This window comes from Rhinolophus hipposideros, assembly GCF_964194185.1.
Source record: "Rhinolophus hipposideros genome assembly, chromosome: 16".
Classification (NCBI taxonomy): domain Eukaryota; kingdom Metazoa; phylum Chordata; class Mammalia; order Chiroptera; family Rhinolophidae; genus Rhinolophus; species Rhinolophus hipposideros.
In genome coordinates this window covers 29,900,847-29,924,285 of record NC_138062.1, presented here as the reverse complement: position 1 = coordinate 29,924,285, position 23,439 = coordinate 29,900,847, and the positions used below count along the sequence as shown (strand labels likewise).

General features: G+C 40.5%; 2 protein-coding genes across 23 annotated transcripts in view; one reads left to right on the top strand and one right to left on the bottom strand.

Annotated features, from left to right (window-relative positions):
* The window catches only part of HMBOX1 (homeobox containing 1), a 167,812-nt gene extending 147,567 nt beyond the window's left edge, over positions 1-20,245 (bottom strand). For 12 of the 20 annotated variants that reach the window (XR_013995093.1, XR_013995094.1, XR_013995095.1 and 9 more), the window contains exon 1: positions 19,937-20,245. The gene's annotated coding sequence lies outside the window, so the exon portion shown is untranslated. Of the gene's footprint in view, positions 1-18,862; positions 18,987-19,269; positions 19,522-19,936 lie in introns of those variants that run through there. The other 8 variants (XM_081076339.1, XM_081076327.1, XM_081076324.1 and 5 more) reach the window with 8 other exon arrangements.
* Positions 20,246-20,360: 115 nt separating this feature from the next.
* The window catches only part of INTS9 (integrator complex subunit 9), an 82,317-nt gene continuing 79,238 nt past the window's right edge, over positions 20,361-23,439 (top strand). The window contains exon 1 of one of the 3 annotated variants that reach the window (XM_081077283.1): positions 20,361-20,731. In XM_081077283.1, coding sequence (XP_080933409.1) covers positions 20,723-20,731 — 9 coding nt within the window. In that variant the 5' untranslated portion in view covers positions 20,361-20,722. The remainder of the gene's footprint in view (positions 20,732-23,439) is intronic. The other 2 variants (XM_081077280.1, XM_081077284.1) reach the window with 2 other exon arrangements.

Here is a 23,439-nt window from a genome sequence, read left to right as displayed (position 1 = left end):
AAAAAATACATATATATGGTTTCAAATGTTCCAACTACTCTAGTAGCATACTTATCAATGCCATATTGATCGACAACCCAGATTTTAGTAGATGTCCATCTATTTTTCTGTTTTCATAAATAGATTTTCAAACTTATAATTAAAAGACAAAAACTCCAGCTATATAAGGTTTTAATTTGAAGAAAAATAAATCTAGTTCTTTGAACTCAGAATATTTAAGTAAGGTCCTAGGAAACATCCTGTAAATCAAAACAAGGTTTCATTTTCATTTCTAAATAAAAGTACAAACCAAACTACGCAACATGTACCAATATTCATTTGGAAATTAATGCAAATGTATTACATCAATATAGACCATTATCTACAAGTAACACAACATGCTGTCCAAAATGCGTGTCAACAAATAACATCAGGCAACACAAGGAGCAAGCATACATACATTATTAAGCGATCTCCAGGAGAGGGGCTTTGTAAAGTAAGGGTCAGCAAATAGCTGGAAGACTCAGGATGGAAGCAGAAGAGAAGCGGCCTGAGATCCCAGAGAGATGAGACGCAGAGACACGTAACAATCAAAGACTCCACAAATCACGTTTATACCCTCTAGATGAGACTGTGTATATAATGTACAATATACAACAGAGTGATGATGAAAACAGAGAGAAAAATGGAATTACTGGTAAAATCTAGAGTTATAGATAAAAAGCAAGTTATCCAAGTCCCCTACGTGTTCATCACAAAGTTGCAGAATTTGAGCACAATAAATTTCAAAGCTGCAGCTGCCTTTGGTAATAGGTACTACAATAGAGACTGAAATACCAAAAGTGATCTGAGTTCTATCCTGGCGATAAGACTTAAGGAACATCTTTCTCCCTCCATTTCCTTACTGAACACAGGCGATATACCCGATCCTTTCTGCTCCCTTCCTTTCAAGGGTTTTACATGACAGCTTGTTGATACAAGTACCAACAATGCAAAGCATGACCATCATGCACGAAATACGCTGCCTTAAAATGTTTACTTTGCCACTTCTACATTGAACATACAGAGTTTACTTGGAAAATAGTCTTTCATTTAAAAGAAATGAAAATTTCCCCCCAAAATTCCATTTAATTATTTTCCAAAGAATTCTCGTAACATTTAAAATATACCTGCCTTAAAATTTACTATCTGGATCAGTTTGGAATTATTAGTTTGATAACCCATTCAAAACCATCATTTTCAAAAAGTTTTTCCTAAGACTCTACTTAGGCCATTATACTTGAAAAGGGTGAGGATATGGGATATGCGAAGTTAAAAAAAAAAGTTCAGATACTGAGTATTTTATAAATGTAATATATTTTATAAATGTCATGGAAGACAACTACATAAACACACAAAATAATTCCTTATACAGTAAATTTTGTCTTTATGTAAGCTTGAAGGGAAGGAACGATTATTTTTTAAAATCTCATTAACTAAATTACCCCAGTCATGCTGCTCTAAGTAATCTCTTATCCTTCTCTTACAGTTTCTCTAGATAAAGAAATCAGCATCATTAATAGAAAGGCAGGGAAGAAGAGCTAACATTTTCCCCCAACAACTACAGAAACAGTAATTAACAAATTTAACAATCCTATGCTAATTCAGGTTAATCTTCTAGCTCTGAGAGATAAACCATCTATTCAGGTTATAGTTCCCCACTGGATCTTGGTTACCAGATAATTAAATCAAATATCTAAAATGCCAGTTTCTGGATTTCTCTGATTAAATTCTAAATAACATCATTTTTATTAGGCAATGAGTCAGCTTGCACAAATTAATGTGGCCCAAATTATGCATATATTCTGAAAGTTCATCTCATCAGAGCTAAAAAATGTGCTAGTAATACTAAGATTGAAAATGTGTTAGAATCAAGTCTTTAATTAGCTAGTGAAAACTGAGAAGTTGAGTTTAAGTATTTTAAAGGCGTGTAAGAAATGTTTTGATAAAAGGCAGACTGACTTCACAGGATTTAATATGCAAAGGTCCAGATGAAGGCAATCCAGAAATACAGAGGACAATCATGGACGTTAGCCTGCTTGAAACGGAGAGTTGTCAAATAGGATAAGGACAGCAGGTCTGTGAAGCATGTGTGCACGCGCACACACACCCGTTTAAATATGTTCACGAGAGGGACTGGAAACCAACAAAATAATTTAATAACTTCTAGATAGAAACAGCTTCCTGATTACTCCCAGATAACCAAAGATCATTAAAATCCTAACACCAAAGCATGCACATCGAGTGATTATTATTCTCTTTCGAAGGCCACCGCAGGCATTGCCACTGTCCTTTCTCCTCCACGACGTCCTCACAAATGCCACCAATCTGGGGCAAGGCAAAATTCAATTGTAATATAACATTTCCTAATGTTTGTAGGTTTTTGTTTGTTTGTTTGATTTTGCTTTTTGTGTTTGTGGGGTTTTGTTCTTTTTTGCTTATTCGTTTATTTAAGAGTTTTCAGTGAACTTACTTTGAGAATTCTTTTTAATAACAACAACAAAAGATTCTTCAATTCCTACCCTTCAAATCCTATATATTGGTCACATAGAATCTCTTAGCCAACCTCCACCTACCCAACCATCAGACTCACCCACAGCTTTCTGGAGTCCCCTTCTCAAACAAATACCATGGGATGGGAAAGGCTACGGTCTCATTTATGCCACTGTGTGCCAACGAAAAGTAGATTAGTTTGTAGCTTATATCAGTTGTTTTTGCAATTGTGCAATTTAATTACATATTCTCTAAACCAACAAAATGGAAGTATGAAGAATTGTTTCTATACAAATTAAGTTAAAAAAATAGATGAAATGTTTTGATATAATGATTTGCTTTTTAAAAAGAATATCACTTGAATCGGTTGTGAGTGACACTACTATAAAAGACTTGGAGAAAAATAATAAAATATTAAGATTTGACCCACAGATTATATCGCACATGTCTTTAAGGTCTCCCTCCATTTTTAAGAAATCAAAACTTGAAATCATAAGTAATACATTATGGGTATGGTTCATGCATGAACTTCTGATGCAAAGTGCCAATCTGGATATTCATACAACAGGAAAAGAAAGCCCTTTGGCCATAGATCATGGTTTCTGGACCCCATGCCATGGACACTTGGATTGGAGCATTCTTTGTTGGAGGTGGGGTGGGGTAGGAGTAATATTGTCCTGTGAATTGAAAGGTGTTTTACAGCATCTCTGGCTTATCTAGTACCCACTAGAGGGCAACAGTACCACTATCCCATTGTGACAATCAAAAATGTCTCCAAATGTTGCCAAATATACCCCCGGAGGTAAAATCATCCCAACTGAGAACTACCACCCTATATCAAATGATTGATGAATATATGAATATTTATATATCTTCATTAATGTAACATGTTTAAGTAATCCACTTTTAATGATTTTTTGCTATAACCAACTTTTCTGATTAATTGATCAACTAACTACTAATTTAAATTAAGTCATTTAAGATAGCTTTTCTATACTTAACAGGAAGAAAAAAAATCTTTCATCTAGCAAAGTGCCAAACAAGATAGCTGTACTTTATATACGATGGTATTCCTGTTTTCCCCACATATTTTCTGAGATCAAGACAGAAGCACAGGATTGCTCAGTAAGTCAGAGCAGGGAGAGGAGAGAAGAAAGTAGCAGCAAAGGGAAAAAGAAATTTAAGAAACCATTTCCAGATAATCGGAAGAGCAACATAAGGAGAAAGCTCGCTATTTCTTGCCCGTGTAGTCCTGTTCAGGGCAACATTTACTACAGGCCCCTCCAACACCAGTCAAGAGAGGTTCCTACACAATAAACTCAAGCTTAAATGTCTACTACTCGGTGCATGTTTATAGCAAATTGTGATTCACTGATTTAAGGCGTTCCACGAAAATAAGGTGATCTTTATGTACTCATACCATTACATATTGTTAAGTAAAATTATAAGTTAAAATGTGACACAATTGCAAAAGTAGGCACTGGGAATATGATTTGTACAAGCAAAGAAAAAGATTAGACAGTAAACCAAATTATTAATAGCATTGATCCCTGGGGTGTGAGATTGTACTTTCTATAATTACCACAACATTTCCTTCATACATTCTCTTCTAGAACACTGCCACTTCCCCGATCAAGAGGTAGACTCTGTGTTCCCTGCTCTTCAACCTGGACAAGCCAGCATGACTGCCTCAATAAACAGAACGCAGCAGAAGCAACACTGTGTGGTTTCCAAGACTAGGTCATAAAAAATGTTACATCTGGCTTTCTTTCTCTTTTGGGACACCTGTCTTTGGAGCCCTGAGGTACCCTGTAAGAAGTCCAGCTATCCTGGAGAGACCACACAGTGACAGAGAGGCCTAAGAAGCTGCAGCTGTCCCAGTCCTTAGTTGTTTGAGTTCTCCCGACTTGGGCAACAGACATGAGTGAGCTCGCCTTCAGACACCTCCCGATGAGAGATACCTAGAGAGAACCATTTAACCGAGCCAACCTGAGACAGAATACAATCATTGGTGTAAGCTAAGTTTTGGCGTAGTTTGTTAGGAACAACAGACAAGAACACAGGGGTAGAATGTGTCAGGAAGAGCAGGGGGCAGCTACACTTATTTTATATATATTTTATTGCTTGGATTCTTTTCTATGTAATAACTTTATAATTGCAATTTTTAAGTCCCTAGATCTCCTGCAGTCATGGCAAATAGAAGGAAAAACTTATCCTCAGAAGACAATGAACCTAAAATTTCTACCTATCATCTACCCTGATCATTCTTAACCACTGTCATTCATACCAGCATCTTACAGCAAAAATATTTGTCAGGAACTTAGACTTGGCAATCTATCTAGTGCTAAGTACTATTTTTGATGGTGGTTCAGAGGAATTACTGAGTCAAGAGTAATAACTCAAGTACAGTATTGAGATATATACCTCAGGATAAAGCCCATCAAAACGAACTGTGAGCTTCCGAAAGTCTAAGCCTATGTCTTATTCACATAATATGTACTCAAAATTGGTTATATGAATCAGCAGTAACAAATGAACTATGAAAATTAAAGGGGAGGGTAAAGAACAGAGAGAGATACGCCGATAGGAAACTCAAGGACCTTACACTTCAACTACCAATCCAATTGAATTGGTATTTCATGTTCATTTCATGAACATGAAATGAAAAGTAAAATACTTAAAATGTGATATGCCTTACAAATCAATGCAAAAAAAAAAAATTACATATACTTGAAACTGAATACATAAATGCAGCTCAAATATGGAGTAAGTAAATGACTGGTCCCAATGTGACAGGGTTCACTGGAAAATGTCTCCTCAGAGAGAGAACACTATAAATAGGTTTTATTAAGGAGGTTTTAACTGGCAAGATAAGGATATACAAATATATTAAGTGGAGAAAACAGCAAACACCAAGAAATACAGGCTGAAAACATACAGAAAGAAGAAAGATCATTTACTTAGATGTAACAGAGAAAACATCTTTAGGAATAAGAAAGTGAGATGCTGGGTAAGAGCAGAAAGAAAATGTTAGAGAAACTTTTAAAAGCACAAGGATTAAAAATTGGAACGTAACACAATTCGAACTAAGGTACAGTAACTTCTTGAATTACTTGATGGAAAGTGTTGATGAAAATTATTCTTACAGTACAGTGCACCATGGAATAGAGTAAGAGGAGGAAAGGCCAGTTTTATTGCTGCAATCATCTCAGCAAGAAGTGATGAGAATGGCAACTCTAGATGTAAAAAGGAAGAAAATGATCTAAGAGATGTGATGGTGAAAGAATCAGCAGAACGCTGACGATGAATTAGGTGGGGGAGGATGGAGAAAAGTACAAAAGGCAAGTACTAAAAGGGTAATTTAAAGGTTTTAAATCTAGAAGCTCCAAGACCAGAGGTAAATTTTAATAAGAAAGGAAAAGGATAATGGACGGAAAAAGACGTGGATAGAAAGAATTTTAACTAAGAGGAAATAATCATTTGCATCAAATGCAACTAAGGCCTATAAAAGTAAAACTGAGAAAAAACAGAAACAAATTAATGAACAAAAAATAAGTAGCTAGGAAAGGCTTACTTGCAAAGTATAAATATTCTAATAAGAGTTCCAGTCAAGATGGCAGAGTAGGTAAATGCTGTGCTTGCCTCCTCTCACGACTATCTCAAAATTACAACTACAGAACCATGATTAAGAATCACCTGAAGTCTAGCTGAAAAGAAGTCCTATAACTAAGGACAAACAGAAATGATGAGGTGACTGGCAGGAGGGACAGATACATGGAACAAGCTGGTCCAATACCCACGTGTGGCGGTTAAAAATCAGGAGGGATAGCTCAGCTTCAGAGGATCCCCTGAGGAATCAGGAGTCCCACACACACTTCAGGCTCCCCAGCTCAGGGCTCCAATGACGGGAAGAGCAGTCCCTGTAACTTCTGGCTGTGAAAAGCAGCAGAGATTGTGTCTGGGTGACACCAATGGCAGCTGGAATCCCAGGCATTCCTCTTCAAGGGCCCGTATGTGGATTTACTCAATGACGAACTCGCTGGCTCTGAGCTACAGTGCTGGGCAGCAGCTTAAAACGTCAGGGACATACAGGAAGAAATTGTCTGGCTGTAGGGCAAGGGCTGGAGGGGCAGCATTCTCCCAGACAGACATGCTGGCAGAAGCCACTGTCCCTTTGTTGAGCCCTCCCCACCCAGCGTGCATATTCAGGTGGGCACCATATCTGAGTCTCCATCAACCTGGCTAACACCATTCACCCCACCTTCGTGACTCCCTGAGACGCCACCCCACCCAACTTACAAGTCCACCCAAGCCACTTCCAGGGGTTTTTCCATACACACAGCCTGTCTTGGCTCATGCTATGCCCTTTCTTGAGATTTCTCAAAGGTTCACAAACCCCAAACTATCAGCATCTGGCCTCAATGTGCCCCATACCTCTTGCTAAGCAGCTCCAGGCCTGGCATTAGCAGCAGATGGCCTTGTTTTGTAGCTTAGCCTCTCCCAGGCACCCCCAAGCCCAGAACAAGTGGTAACCATTGCAAATCACTTTATAGCTCATACCAAGTGGCCCCAGGAAGGGCATAGATAGCAGCTGACCTTGGCCTGTAACAGAGCCCTTCCCAAGAGGCCCTAGAGACAACATACCTGGTGGCCAGCTTCAGACCACACCAGAGCACCACCCAACCACCTCCGCTAAAGACACACCCAAAGAGCAGACTGAGCAGGCACCGAAGCCCTGCAAAAGCAAATCCTGCTCCATACGGTCAGCCCCTGCATAACAGCTCCACCACTATAGTCACGGCCAGTCCTCGCACCAATAAGCTTGAGGGTCAATCCCTCTCATTGATGTGCAAACAGCAACCAGGGCTCAGTTACAACAGAAGGACATATACAATCCACAAAGGGACACACCTGGAGCACCCGGCACTGGTGACCAGAGAGATTGTGCCACTGGGCCCCACAGGACACCTATACATAAAGCCACTCTATCAAGACTGGAAGACATAGCAGCCCTACCTAATACATAATAGCAATAAACACAGGGAGGCAGCCAAAATGAGGAGACAAGAATATGTCCCAAATAACAGAACAAAGTTCCAGAAAAAGAACTAAAAAAAGAGAGACAAGCAATCTACCAGATACGGAGTTCAAAACACCAGCTACAATGATGCCCAAAGATCTCACTAAGAACTTCAACAAAGAAAACAGGAAACATCAAGAAGGAGATTGAAAACATTAAAAAGAACCAGTCAGAAATGAAGAACACAATAACTGAAATTAAGAATACATTAGAGGGAGTCAGAAGCAGATTAAATGAAGCAGAAGATCGAATCAGCGCTTTGGAAGATAAGGTAGCAGAAAACACCCAAACAGAACAACAAAAAGAAAAAAAGAATCCAAGAAAATGAGAATAATTTAAGGGGCCTCTGGGACAAAATCAAGTGTACCAACATTCACATCATAGGGGTACCAGAACAAGAAGAAAGCAAGGAACTGAAAAACTATTTGAAGAAATAATGACAGGAAACTTCCTTAACCTGGCAAAGAAAACAGACATACAAGCCCAGAAAGCACAGAGAGTCCCAAACAAGAGACCCACACAAAGACACATCATAATTTAAAGGCTAAAAGTTAAAGACAAAGAGAGAATCTTAAAAGCAGCAAGAAAAAAGCAGTTAGTTCCCTACAAGACAGCTCCCATAAACTGTCAGCTGATTTCTCAACAAGAACTTTGCAGGCCAGAAGGGAACGCCAGGAAATATTCAAAGTGACGAAAAGCAAGGACCTACAACCAAGATAACTCTACCCAGCAAGGCTATCATTTAGAATTGAAGGACAGATAAAGAGCTTTCCAAACAAGAAAAAGCTAAAGGAGTTCATCACCACCAAACCAGTACTACAAGAGATGTTAGAGGGACTTCTTTAAGAAAAAGGGGAAAAAAAGATAAAAAAATATGAATAAAATGGCGGTAACTACATATCTATCAATATTTACTTTCAATGTAAATGGATTAAATGCTCCAATCAAAAGACATAGGGTGGCTGAATGGATATGAAAACAAAAGCCTTACATCTGCTGCCTACAAGAGACTCATCTAAGATCAAAAGACACACACAGACTGACAGTAAAGGGATGGAAAAAGATATTTCATGAAAATGGAAACAAACAAACAAAAGCTGGCGTAGCAATACTTATATGAGACAAAACAGACTTTAAAACAAAGGCTACAACAAGCAACAAAGAAGGACCCAGTAATGCCACTTCTAGGTATTTAACTGAAGAAACCCAAAACATTAATTCAAAGGGACACGTGCAGCCATATGTTCATTGCAGCATTATTTACAACAGCCAAGATATGGAGGCAACCTGAATGTCCAGGGGATGAACAGATAAAGAAGAGGTGGTAGATACGTACAATGCATTATAATATTACTCAGCCATAAAAAAGAATGAAATCTTATCATCTGTGACAACATGGATGGACCTAGAGGGTATTGTGCTGAGTAGAGTAAGTCAGACACAGAAAGACAAATGTCATATTATTTCACTTACATGTGGAATCTAGAGAACAGGATAAATAAACAAACAAAACAGAAACAATCTCATAGATACAGAGAACATTTTGATGGTTGCTAGATGGGGAAGGGGTGGGGGATAGGTAAAGGGAGGGAGGAGATTAAGAGGTACAAATTGGTAGTTACAAAATAGTCATGGGGATGCAGAGTACAGCATGGGGAATTAGTAGTATTGTAATAACTATATATAGTGTCAGATGGGTACTGGATTTATCGGGGTGATCACTTCCTAAGTTTTATAAATGTCTAATCACTGTTGTATACCTGAAACTAACATAATATTGTGTATCAACTGTAATTGAAAAATAAAAAAAACATTTTAAAAAAGAATTCTAATGATTCAGGATGGAAATACCTTAGAAACAGAAGCACAGGCCAACTAATAATAAGATTAAAAAGTGTGCCTTAATTTGTGCCAACCACTATTTTAAGCACCTTACAAATATTGCCTCATATAACAATCCTATGATACGAGTACTATTATTTATCTCCAATTTACAGATGGAGAAACTAAGGCACAGCAAAGTTACAGAGTAAGTTGTGGAGGGTAGATTTGCACCTAAACAGTCTGGCTCCAAATTCCATGTTCTCAACCAGCTCAGTATTCCAGGATTACTTAAGATTCTAAGAAGAATGAAGACAGAGCTAAAAAAAAAAAAGGTGAAAAATTAATTTGTGAGGGCAGAGATTCAAGAGATGGTTGATATACCAAAAGAGCATACAGTGAAAAAAAAACCACAAAAAACGATCTTGCTGAATAGATCCAAAAAACTAGAATAACGGAAAACATACTGACAAAGGGCGTGGGGGGTGTGGGGGAGAACTGCCTCATAAGTTGGTGAAAACATAAAAGCATAAGAAAACGAATTGCTGATAAACCACATAGACTAGATGTTTGGAGCATAATACAAACCATTAAGTATACCCTCTAGATGAACAGCCATGCTTTAACAAAACATGCCCCACTGCACAATTCAGTGGCATAAGCAATTATAGAGCCTATTTAACATGAGGCAGACCCAGGTCAAGGAGAAAACATTCCAAGTTATACACAGGTATTTAAGATTACCAAGCCCTCACCATAGAATCAAGCACATAGTAGGGTCTCGGTACATATTATCCTATGTCTGTGCATTTTCTAAATGTTCTGGGGACCTAATATGTTTAAGAAAGAGGTATATAATCCTGGGCTCATCTAAGATTTTAAGAATCTGGGGGTGGAGTTCAGGAAACTAAAATTTTAATACTTTTCCCATGCAATTCTTTGGCACAAAAGTTGAGACGCACTGCCTCCCTCTACTGCAGCCTACGTGTTAGAATTCTGTGACGCCCCCCCCCCCCCCAATGTTTATCTCCTGTGGTTTAGTAATCTGACTCGGATCTTCTAGGTTCTTTAGCTGCCAGTGCTTGATTTGCGCTTATTTGCAAAATGTCAGTCCTGTTTTGGTAACATAATCGAGATTTGGCTTGGGGTTTTTTAGCCCTGAAATCCCAACTCTAACACTGGATTGGGGGTAAGGCGGTCGGGAGTTCCAGTTCCTTTCCCTGACATCATGGCGCTTCTGTTAAATATATGGTGTTAACTGGACAGTGGATGGACCCAATGTGTCAATGCTTGTGTCGCCAGATCTGTGGAGAACATGCTCACTACTACTCACCACCTAAATCTTTATTGCCTCTAAAATAAGGCGGCACAAATGTCCTGTCGTTGTATGATTTACTGTCCAAGTGTGTCCAGGATGAAAGACATTTTCTAAGAGAACTGTTGTCACCACATAGACAATGTTCCAGCTGCTGGATTAGTGAAGGAGTTTTTCTAAGATGTCTCTTAACCCTGACAGTGGGACAAAGAGTGGCCAAAATGTTGTCTATTTGATCTAAGGTAGAAAGACAACAAAAGAGCCTCTTAATTCAACCGGGGATGCTCCCTGAAAGCAACACCTAGGATCCTGAAAGAATGGTTTCTCAGGACTTCCATGCTGTAGCAGGTCTGTGATTTAAACTGTAGAGACGGAATATCCGTGTCTCTAGTGCTACCTGGGGTTCTCTTTCCTTAAACCTGGCTAGTTGTACAGGCCCCCTCTGTCATCGTTCTGGTTTGTCCGAGACGACTAACACAAAAACCAACACTGAATTATACTGGGAGACTTTTGCTATTTCCTACAAATGATCTGATCCTTGAAGAAAAGGATTAAATCCAAGTCAGCTTTGTATCCCACACAGGACCTGAACATGCACTGCTAGCCTTGTCATGTTGAACTGAGTGTGCCCTGTTCAAGCCCTGCAAGAGATGGTCCCCATGGAGAGCACCGCAAAGCGTTCACCTTATATAAAAGATGACTACCCCCTGTGCCTTACCCCCCAAGGTCATGGAATAGGAACAGACCTCCAACTAACGGTCAGGCCGCGCATTCTGATTTCTCTCTGGCCAACTGAACTAAAGGAAACACTGTCACCACTCAGAGGTAGGCTTTAGCTGAAACGAAAGAGCTGTTCAAATCAGTACCACAGCAAACCAAATCCACTTGCGGGTCCAAGTTACGGAGAAACAGAAACTATGAAAACCCATAGCAAGGTAAATAGAAGTGGGAGGGAGACGTGAGAAAGGGAGATGAAGCAGACATGGAAACTCAAGGCAAGACAAAATGAGAGGCAGAGACTAACTTCTCATGTTCCTAACAGTTCAGCCATTGGCACAAGATCTGTTTGTTCTTTATCAACTCAAAAAAAACTGGATCCCTACAACAACCTCTCCTGGGAGCCAAACAATTACTGATTAAAGCACTATTTTTTAAAAACTATACACCAAAATAAATGAAAAGCTGGCAGCTGACAAATCCAAAGAGAAAAAAAAAAATGTACCACGAAGAAAGTGAAATCTCAGGTAGCCAAAAAGCTCTCTTAATGTGAATTTAACTTATCAAGAAGTACCACCAATATTTATCATATTCTGGTCAATGCAACAAATTAAAATTTAATCTTTCCAAAGTAAATTATCAGTGTTGATAAATAAATTGTCTCAAACCAGAGAAGACAAAAACCACACATCTTTTTTGTTAATATATTTGAAAATATTTTGTTAGCTATTTAAAGCAGACCTTTGTTGTTTGATGTCTGTAATTGTCAATAGTATGTTGATTAATAGTTTCAGCTTTGAAAACAGGCTTCGTAACATATACAGCTAATAAAGAGGACGCAAAATATAACCTGTCCTGTAACTACCCTTTAACTTGATGGTCCTTTCTTGTATCTAGATTAACAATAGGACCCAGAAACACATTTTTTCCTCTAAAGATCCGTTCTCTGAAAAAAATCTTTGAACTGACTTTGAAGCGAGTTCCCTTATAACAAACCCAAAATAAAACTACAACAGGAGCTCACAATTCATTATTAATCTGACAGGTTTGCTTCAACACTGTCAAAGACCAAACCAATGTCAGAATAACTATGATTTTGGTAGCTAATACAGAGTCTAACATACTTCTTCTCTGGCCAGACATCTATCATTTAAGCTTTGGATTCCTTTAAATCTTTCACACTTCATTTACAGAAATTTTCAATGTTACTGTTAACTTTTACTAAAAAAAGCTTAAAGGGTACTAATATTATAAGTCCTCATGTAAAGCTCGCCAGTTTTTAAATTCTCAAAACAAAAAAAGTTTAATTGGAATTTTCCATAAAAAACTTTCAAGATGTGCCAAAAGAATTTATGAACTTCTACAGAAGGCAAAAGAGTGAATTTACTGATCCAATAATTGGTTTCTTTCTCCTTAATTATACTGACAAAACAACAGAATTTATGAATAAGAGGAGAAATACTCCATCTCTGTGGTGACGGAATAGTTCTGTATCTTGACTGCGGTGGTGGTTACTGAATCCACACGTGATAAAATGGCACAGGACCATGCACCCACTGTTTCAATGTCAATTTCCTGGTTTTAATCTTGTACTAAAGTTATGTAAGATAAAAACATTAGGGGAAACTAGGTGAAAAGTACAGGGCTCTCTCTACTATTTTGCAACTTCTTGTGAATTTATATTTCAAAATTAAAAGTAAATAAATAAGCAAACAACTCATGAGTTTACTTAATGACAACAAAAGTACCATATATAAAAAAAGAAATTAATCTAAATACTCTGTTTAGCAAACTAGAAAACTGAAACCTAACGAGGTAATACACACAAATTTACACGGTCAAAACCAGAGTGAAGGCACCTAGTTGACATGCTGTTAACTAAACATTCTGTATTAAACAATGAAACTGGAAGTAACCAATAATTCGTGCTCATTAAATAATTCCTTGTTTTAAGGAAGACCAGTCATTTGATGCCTATAATGCATTGAAATAAAAGCAATAAACACACACACACACACACTTATTATAATTTATTTAAAGGAAGGAACTTTTTTTGAGGGGGGGGACCTTGAAGAAATTTATATTTAACCGTAAACCTCCCACCTTTGGAAGAAATTGATGTCTAATTGAAAAGCATGAGACAGTATTCTAAATGAGATGATGCCATCTCTTCAGCAGGGTCTTCCTTTGAGAAGAGTGTACAGCAACTATTCTTGTCCTGAGTGGTTCTAAACTGCTACTATGTAAAACTAAACATGGGCTATCTTTGACTCCAGAAAATGCATTTTCAACCAAATAAAGATAATATTCAGGATGGCTACTTTCTAGTTTTCCACAAGGAACAATTATGCTCTGTGAAGGCAAATGCTGGCTAAAGGAGTGGTTGCAAACCACAGTCATAATATAGCATCCTACAAAAATTACACTCTAAAGTCTGAACTGATACCTCAGTTATCAACCTGTTATCCCTACACAATAGTTTTGGGTAACATTTATCCTTATGAGACTTGGTTTGGTAAAAACAGGACACTCTCTTCCTTGAGAGGAATGAAATACAGATATAAATCACTGTATGTATATCACCTACCATTTTGGAAAACCAACTGAACCGGTGGAAACAAACTAGCTGCCCAATCTCAAGTATAAACATTAGTGCGTAAATAAAACAGATCTCTGTCTAAAGTGGCTTCCAGATCATATAATGCAACTATTCAATTGTCCCAACAGCAATGTAAAGACACCACATTACTTGAAAGGCAGTGAGAATTGAGATTCATGGAAAAAAAAGTGAAAGAAGCTATACAAAGTTAATAGATCTTTAGTGAAGTTAGGTGAGAAGATATGAAAAAAAGGATTAGCAAGGGGAAATCTAGGTTAGAAACATAAAAACACATTAACAGGGCTAGGAAAGTGACTTTTTAAAATTGTAGCTTGAATTAGACAATATGATAACTAGTATTACTCTTTATTTGGGGAGGGGAAAAAAGCCAGAGCAACAGAATATATCATCATTCTTTATAGAGCAACATGCTTTAAAATTCTTTACTTTTGAAGACATTACTAACAAATGCAACCCTCAGAGACAAATACCCAATCCTCCATATCTATGCTAAGAGTATTTGTTTGGCCCACCAAGAGTTTGGCATGGCCGAGGGCCTGGGATCGGTGATGATGAAATAAATAAGGCAGGAACCAGAACATAAAATATCTACTATCACACAATAATTATAATAGCTAACATTTATGACATCCCAGAAGCAGTCTAAGAGCTTAACAGCATACTAAGAGTTCACAATAATCCTATGAATAAGGACTATTTACTCTCAATCTCATAATGAAGAAATCGAGGCAGACACAGATTAAATGACTTGCCCAAGGTCACATAGCTAGTCAGTGGCAGAGCCAGGACTTGGACACAGGTGGATGACAGTTTGGATTTATCTGAAAGGCTAGGAAGCCATTGAAAGATTACAGACAAAATATGGCTGAAAAATCACATTCACATTTTATTTTAGCAAGATCCCTCAGGTAGGGTAGAAGAATGACTAAGGAAATACTCTGAAAGCAGGCAGATCAGTTAAGAGACTGATGTAGCAAGCCAGAAATAATGAAGGCTTGAATTAAAGGAATGGCACTAGAATGAAAAGAAGTCAACAGATAAATGCAAAGGATACAAAATCAGCTTGATTTCATGATCGGGTGGAGAGAGTGAGATTCCATACCTGAATGAAGAGCCCAACCCAATAGCGTCATGTTTTAATCACACTACTAACTTCATCAAAATCTTAAAGCAGAGCCTTTCCATCTTAAGTCACCCTCATTTCAGCAATAGCCACAGCATTTGACTTTCTCCTCTTTGAAAAAAGTAACTATATATTCAAATCACTGCCCCTTGGTAACTACTAAGTGTTTAATATGCATACAGTAAAGAGAGCTATTAAATGTTTTTGACAAACCACATGCAGACCACTGACAAACCACTGAACAAAAGATGGACAGAGAAGCTACAGAGAATACATCCAGTGTGTGGAATTTAGAAAACGTTCTTATCCTCATCAGTACTCTAAGTTTAAGAAAAATCTAAATGCTCTTTGAATAGATTTGATCCTAATTTTATCAATTATAAGGAGGGGTCTGTGACCACCTGTTTTAAGATTCAAAACAAGGAAAATAACATAACTTCAAATCTAAATCAACTATTGTTCTTTTTTTCTCATTTGTAAAAATAAATAAAAAAACAAAAACAAAACAAAAAAACAACAGTATCCTTACAGCCCAAGTCAAGCATCTGTAAAATACTGCATTAAGATTATAACAATCATTGGAAAAACTTACTGTAACTTCAACCTTATTACCACTATAAGGGTAAAAAAGCCAGGGCCTTCCAGTAACTAAATGCTCTTGGAAAGTGTCCAAGACAATGTTATAGTAAATTTCCAACTTGTTTCATCTAAGATCAAGAAAAACAAGTTATCTAAAGCACTGGATTATGTTTAAATAGGCTCTAACTAAAAGTTTTACGTCAAATAATCACTCGGAAAAATCTTTGTACTTATGATGGGCCTTAAGTCCAGTAAAGGTCACCGGGCGGAATAGCTGCACATAGGAATCTAAGTCACATTTACTTAGTATGATTTTCAGAAAAATGTTTCAATACCAATAGCTTCCATTTTGAGAGAATGAGATTTTGGCAGAATCTGTTAAAGTAATGGTTTACAATGATAATGAAACTCACGGCTTCTCTCATGTGGACAGCATGTGGTGATGGTTTCTCTCTGGTTTCTAGCCTGAGCCACTCTTTAAAGTCTCCTGTTATTTGTGGTTCAGCTTCCTTTCGTATGGGTTGTCTGTTTGATAGGTATATACTAATTTCATCTACAAACAAACATAAAGGTGCTTTACGTGTGAGTGCATATGTGAATATACATATACAACACTCTTGACACACTGGGATTTCCACTGATAACAACCGTTTTAGAAATTAAAGTTCTACTCAATTGAGAAGTAAAAGCTAGCAGTTAAGAGAAAAAGCTAGCCAAAGAGCAAAGGGAGCTATAATAAAATTAACTCGGGAGCCAAAAAAATCTAAATAAAGGTTCATGAAACAAACAAAGCCAGCACTCTTTCACTGAGCATCTTTATCTATAAATGTTGACATTTTTAAAAAGTTGAGGGGGTACACCAACTTGCATTTATGAAAAACGACACTGAAGGATAAATTTCTAATTCCCAAAATAAATAATTCAAGTTTAAAAATCTGAATATAAAAAAGCTGAGGTGAAATGAACAGAAAAAGCAAACACGGTTTCATACGAACCATGAAGCTGTCTGAAACATTAAAAGTGGGATAGACTGATTATAATATATGAAAGACCCAAAATGAACACATTAGGCATAGATACTTCCATTGTGTTCACCATTTACTGAAACAAGCAATGACTTCCCAATTAACACTTGCCACAAAAGTTGCCATAAATTGGCTACATCTAATTTTTCAAATGATGAACAAAGGAGAGATTTGTTGCAATCTATTTTGTAACTTATCAACACTGAGCTATTAAATTTCTATTAGTGATGCTTTAACCCAAGGATTTGTGCTAAGGAGACTGAAATCTGTTATTACAGTAGTGAAAATGAAGCCTCACTAAAAAGATACTCAACATAAAGCTGACCCCTAAAGGCTTCTCAATGCACATTTGCCACCACAGTGCTCAGAATATGCAGTACACTAACTAGCAACAGATTGGTTAAAAACAGTTTGGATTTCCAACTTCCCATAATACAGGCGGCATTTTTGGAAGCAATCATATTCAAATAAATGTGTCCTTTACAGTTACGGGATGAAATCTTCAGCTGGACAGGCACCAATGCCCTGATTTTCTACTTTTTTCGTAAACCATATGACTTCCACATGCTGAGAATGTTTTATGCTTTACCCTGCAGTAAAGGCTTTACATCATTTTAATGCTCAGTGCTTAAAATACAACAGAATCACCCCAACAAATGCAAGGAAAATATTTGGTTTACTTTTAATTATTTCAACCAGACTACTAGACAGAGAAAAGTTGAATGAAGGCTTTTCCCATAACTTTGCATTTCCACAGAAGAAAACAAAAAGAAACTGCAGTAAAGGTGGGTGGAAGAAAAAATACTCTTATATTTTTCAACCCTTAACAAACATTTTAGTTTATATTTCTAAAATAATTATTGAGTATTTTAATGTTCTATGTCTAATAGAGTATTTTTCAGCCCCTCCCCACAAAAAAAAGCCACTCTATTGTAAAGTTATGTAGGATTTTTCTCCAATTTTTGCAAAGTAATATTTCAGGCTAAAATAGCAGGTTTAAAAAGTCTGGAAATCTTAATCTATAACAAACTAAAGGCTCAGCTTTATACCAATATATTCTATATTCGAAATTTGAAATTTAGAAGACATCAATCTTTTGTCTATTCAGGTCAATCTAAATATATATGCTACCTCATGCTTACAGTCAGCTTATCTGAGTGAATGATCAACTGCAGAAATTTCAAACGAAAGGTTATAAAACACACCATAAATTATATATTGCATCTCTGTGACTTTCAGTTTTTATGGAATTAAAGGTCCTTTACTGATAAATTCAAGAATTGATAAGTTTGGAGCCAAAATGTAAAACACACTAAATTTTCAACAGTTGAATGAGAAATTATATCAATTGCTTTAGTTATTTAAAAGTCCATTGCACTAAAAAAATCTGTCGCATGAGAAAGGTTATTGAAAAACTTCTATTTCGGACAGAAGGAAGTACAAAATACATGATCCTAAATCCTCCTGGTGTAATGTTACCAAATAGTAAAGACTGTGAGAAACAAGAGATGTTACAATCCTGTTCCCTTTATAACGCTACTGGAAACTTGAAGACAAAAAAAAAAAAAATCAGAATTCGAATTTTCCAAACTTGTCTTCCACACACAATTCAACTAAAAGGTAACAACCGAGTGGTGCAATGTTAAAATAAGTTGAATGCAAAACGCTCTCGTCCCGATGTGATAATTACCTGTGGCTAAAAGCGAAATAGAAACAGACGCAGGTCCTTTTCCTCTAATGAGGTATTTTACACACAGCACCACCGTCTCAGCACAAACCAAACAGGCGCAAGAGGCGTGATGTCCATCCAGGAAGAGAAATGGACCAGGCCCAGAAAGGAAGGAAGGAAGGAAGAAGGGAAGCGAGGGAAGAAGGGAGGGCAGCAGGGGAAGGCTGGGGTCGCTAGACCTGCAGGGTCCCCGCGAAAGGAACTCGTCACGTCACTCCCCGCCCCGGGAAACCCCAGGGTTTGCACGGCTTCCAGGCACATTTAGAAAGCCACCACTCTGCACGCTTCAACTTTGGGCGGTACAGGGGCTTTCGGGCCGACGGCGGTCTCCCCTCCACTCACCAAACGCTGCCTCGCTCGTCCACACCAGGTTGCCGACAAACACGAGGCTGAGCAGGGTGGGGTAGGAGCAAAACACGCAGGGCGGCCGCGGGCGACTCCCGCACCCCCCCGCCCCGCCCCACCCCCTCGCCCAGTAATTTCCAACACTTTTCCCGACTACGAGAAGAAGTCGCCCTAGCTCGGGACCCACCCCCGTCCTTCTGGACACCCAGGTCAGCGCCCCCGACCCCCAGCCCGCGCCCACGGCTCCGGCGCCGCTCAGTCGCTGTGACGCCAAGGAGACGGGCTACCCCTGCCTGCCGTTGCGGGGCGAGGGTGGCGGGAGGACGCCTTTCCCGGTAGCCCCAACAGTGTCACCGACACACGGTTCCGGAATAAAATATCCAGAACACTTCTTCCTTCCCCACCTTCCGTGCCGACTTCAGGGGGCAACGTTCCGCGTCCCCGCCGCCTCGTCCCCACGCGGCGCCCGCGGCCAGTCCGGGGAGGCGAGTGTCCCGGGCGCGGGGCGGAGGCGCGCGCTCGAGCCGCGGGACACACGCGGGTCGCCGGCCGCCCCCGAGGGCAGGCGCCGGACCTCACGCCCGCTCCCTGCCCAGGCCCAGGGACGAGCGCCGGCCGCGGCCAGCCAACGTCCCATCTCCAGACATTTATTCGGGAGGAACACAGCGCGCAAGTCCGCGTCACACAGTCGGGACCAGCTCTCCGGCCGCAGACGCACCCACACGCCCCCGGGTCGCCGCGCAGTTTCCCAAACTCCACACAGGAGACCCCACCGCCAGGATTCAAACCTTCCGCCCGTAGGGAGGGAGACCCGGCGCCAAGAGTTGGGGCGCTGCCAACGCCTCTCCATTCCCGCCCCCCACACACCGCCCCACCCGGGACGGGGCGACCGGGTCACCCCCTCGGGAGCCCCCCGATCCCTCCCTCCTCTCAATCGGGCCGCTTAAGAGACCTAGCCCCAGCCCACTCACTTTCGCCCCAAAGCCCCTCAAAAAAAACACAAAAAAAGTGAAGAGAAAGAAGTGAGGGAAGAGACTTGAGGCAGTCCGGCTTGGAAACCTCTCGACTCACCTCGGAATCGTGGCTGAGTTCTCTCCGCTCGGCACAGCCCCCTCCCCAACGTCCCGGTACGAAGAGCTGAGATAGGGAGGAGGGGAAGGCGGGAGGGGGAGGGGTGTCTTCCGCGTGGGGCGCTTGTCGGGAGGGGACTGGGGAGGGGTTGAGGTCCGCGCAGGAAGAGGAGAAGGGGGAGGGGAGGCCCCTATCTCCCAGTCTCCCCCTGAAAACCTCCCTTGTCTCAATCACATCAGACTGACTGTCTTTGTCTGGCTGACAACCGCCATATTGATATCAACAGCCCCGCTCCCACCTGCTGCCGCCAGGCGGCCCTGGGAGTTGTAGTTCCTGCCTCCCTTGAGTAAAAGCGCGCCACTCGGCGTCCAGAGGCCCCAGGGAACTACAGCTCCCGGCAAGTCCCGCGCCCATCCGCCCTCCCACAGGGAGGAGGGGAAAGGGACGCACGAGCCGTGAGAACTACACATCCCAGAATACCATGGGACCCAGGCCCAGACTCGGGACATGATATCATGCTGGGGTGGAGAGGATGAATTGGCGGCGGAGATGAATTTGAGCTGACGGAAGGAGGTATTTAGAGAAGGGAGGGAAAGAAAAGATAACTACAGTTCCCATGATCCATGGATGACTACGTATCCCATAATGCCCCGAGAAGGGGGCGTAGGGAAGAAAAACTGCATGTCCCGCGATGCTCTCTGCGGGCAAGTGGCGGAGCTTGAACCGGAAGATCGCTTCTGCGTTGGAGGTGTCCAGTAACTGGTGTTGAACAATCAAAAGTCCAATATGAAACTGGTGAGTCTCCGCTCCTACAGAGGGCAGTGGCCGTATCCTTTTGGACTTCGTCGTTTCCACCTGGGGAAGGGAACCATCGCGAAAAAGGGGTGGCAATTAGGACACTAGGAAGTGGGGTGGACTAAGCAAAGCTGTTGTTGAGGGGGTTAAAAGTCACACCTCTGGACCCCTCACCTCCCACGCCCCATACACAACTACCAGGAGATCGTACACAGCCTTGGTGGGTCCCTTTGGTTAGATAAGAGGTTGACTGCAACATTTTTTCACGGAGGAACTAAGGTTAGATTTATGAACGAGGTGTTTGACTTCCCAGCTGCTACGTGAGTGTTATAATAGGTTGTTAACTTACTTCCACGCAGTTGACACTTGATGAACGTTTCTCGCTACCGTTGTTGAGAACCATTTGGTTATTTGTGGGCAGAGGGTAATATCGGGAAGAGGGTGATTATTAAGCGTTCTGTTCCTAATTGACTCCTAATTGCACCTGGAAGTCAGAGAAGGCCGAGGTTGGGGCTGTGAGTCTTAAACCCTGTGGAGGGAGGATGCGGATGGGCGAGAGGAGGTACACTCGCATTACGTTCAGGAGCCAGATGGACGGCTGCCTGACTCGTGAATCGCTCAATAAGGCCAATTAGATCTTCAAATTAAAAAAGAAAAAAAAGATTACAGTCTGGGGCTGTAGGCACTTCATGAGCCACGGTTAGACGAACGTGCCAATACACCTGGCGTCTTCCCATCACAAAACTCAAACACCTGGCTTATAGGGCAGCTTCGCAGGCCTTCCTTTTTAGCCATTTTACTGTCATTGTGCACACAGACCTAACTAATTTACGGCAACTGTGTGGAATTAATGGCATAATTAGGAGAGTAGCAAAGCATGTGTGAGATGCCACACGTTTCAAAATCATGTCCCCGCAGCCAAATCTTGTCAAGCTTTACGTTCTGTGATTTTTATAGAAAAACAAAAGATTTATTTTCTTTTTCCATTTATGGAATGATTTGAACATGTTTTTCCAAAGTATACATATCCCCCTCATCCCCTCGTAGGCCATTACCATGTGATGATGGGTATGTATTTACTCAGCCAAGTGTCGTCGCTGTGTCGCTGTTTTCTGAGAAGTTAGGAAAAGTATTAAAAGTGGATTCAACTGCCAAATTGTCTTCCTTTAAAGTCCTATATGGAAAGAAGAGGATGAAGATCAGTAAACCCTGAGATTATCAATTTGCTCTTGGGTCAGTGTGCTAAATACCTAAGAATGCAGAATTGAAAGTCACCGCCCTAGCCCTAAAGAATCATGCCATCTAATGAAGTTAGAAAAGTAAGCCAAAATTATAATTCACTGCATTCATGATAAAGCAGAGTCCTTTTCAGGGGTTGGAGAATTGAGAGGATAATTGGAGATGGTGCTGAGCCGGGACTGGGGGGTCGTGGTACCAACAGTCAGCTTCCTGGAAAAGTGACTCTTGAACTGATAAGGATGAGTAGCCGAGGGCCTTCCTTGAATCTTCAGTTTAGGAGCAAAAGAGCTTGTGCCGAAATGGTTGGAGCACAGACCATGTGTCTTCAAGAAAGGATAAATCACATTTGGTGTGCCTGGTGAGAAGGCATGCAAATGTGATGCCGTTTTTCCCTACAAATTCATTTGCTGAGGTTATCAGAGAGCCATGGTTTACTTTCAGTATACTTTGGTTTGCTCATAATATCCTCCCGCTTCATTTCTTTAGAGATGTGAAAACGTGGAAGGGAAAAAAGTAGAAATTATTTTCTTTTCTGTAAGAACCAGAAGGTGCCTCAGAGGAAGAGGAGGTGTTCTGTCTATGGTCCCTCCTTTTTCACGTTCAATCTATGTATTCCATGTTAAAACTCATTTGGGATTTGATAAGTGGTAATGCAGAATTTCTGTCAACATAGCAAAGTGGTTTCAAAAAGATGGACTTCGTTAGACATCTTTTTGTGTGACACGCCTCCCATAGAGTTGGTATAAATCCTCCTGTGTCCTAAATGTTTTCACTTTGTGTACTGCTTCAAGAAGTATGTCGTACGCAGTGCTTTACATTTATATCATGAAACACAGAAATATACTTTATTGAGCACATTCTTGATTTTGAGATTATGACTTGCCAAAATACCCTTCCCGCTCACAGCCTATGACTGCATCTTGTTGATGCTACTTCTGTTCTTCAACAGGTCTGTTTCTCTCCAGTCCCACTAATACTGCCTTTGTAGGGGCTCTTTTCACTTGACACTTGAAATTCAACGAGACCTTCTGTCTAGTCTCCCTGCGTTCCATTTTAACCCTCTCTCCAGTTCATTCACTACTGTGGGGACAAAGCCCCCAAAAACAGTTTCCAGGCTCTCAGCCTCACATAGAAAGGTGCTGGCTCGGGTAGTAAATGGCCATCAACTGTGATCAGATGGCCAGCAGCTGTGGCTAGTTGGCCGTCAGCTGTAACCCATAAGCCACTGGCCACTAATATAACGGCTGTGGCTATGCTAGCAAAAAGAATGTGGCCTAGCAAGAGCGGATTGCAGAGAGGCGGATGCCGCCGGTGAGAATATAGTGATGACTCCCCTACTTATGGCTCCATGGGTGTTCCTGTTGGCCTTACCGTGTCCTGCGTTCTTATGTGGGTAGCGTGACCAGAGACCCCGCCTGACACCCGGCATGACAAATGGCTCAGGAAACAGAGTCCCCCGCAGGACAACT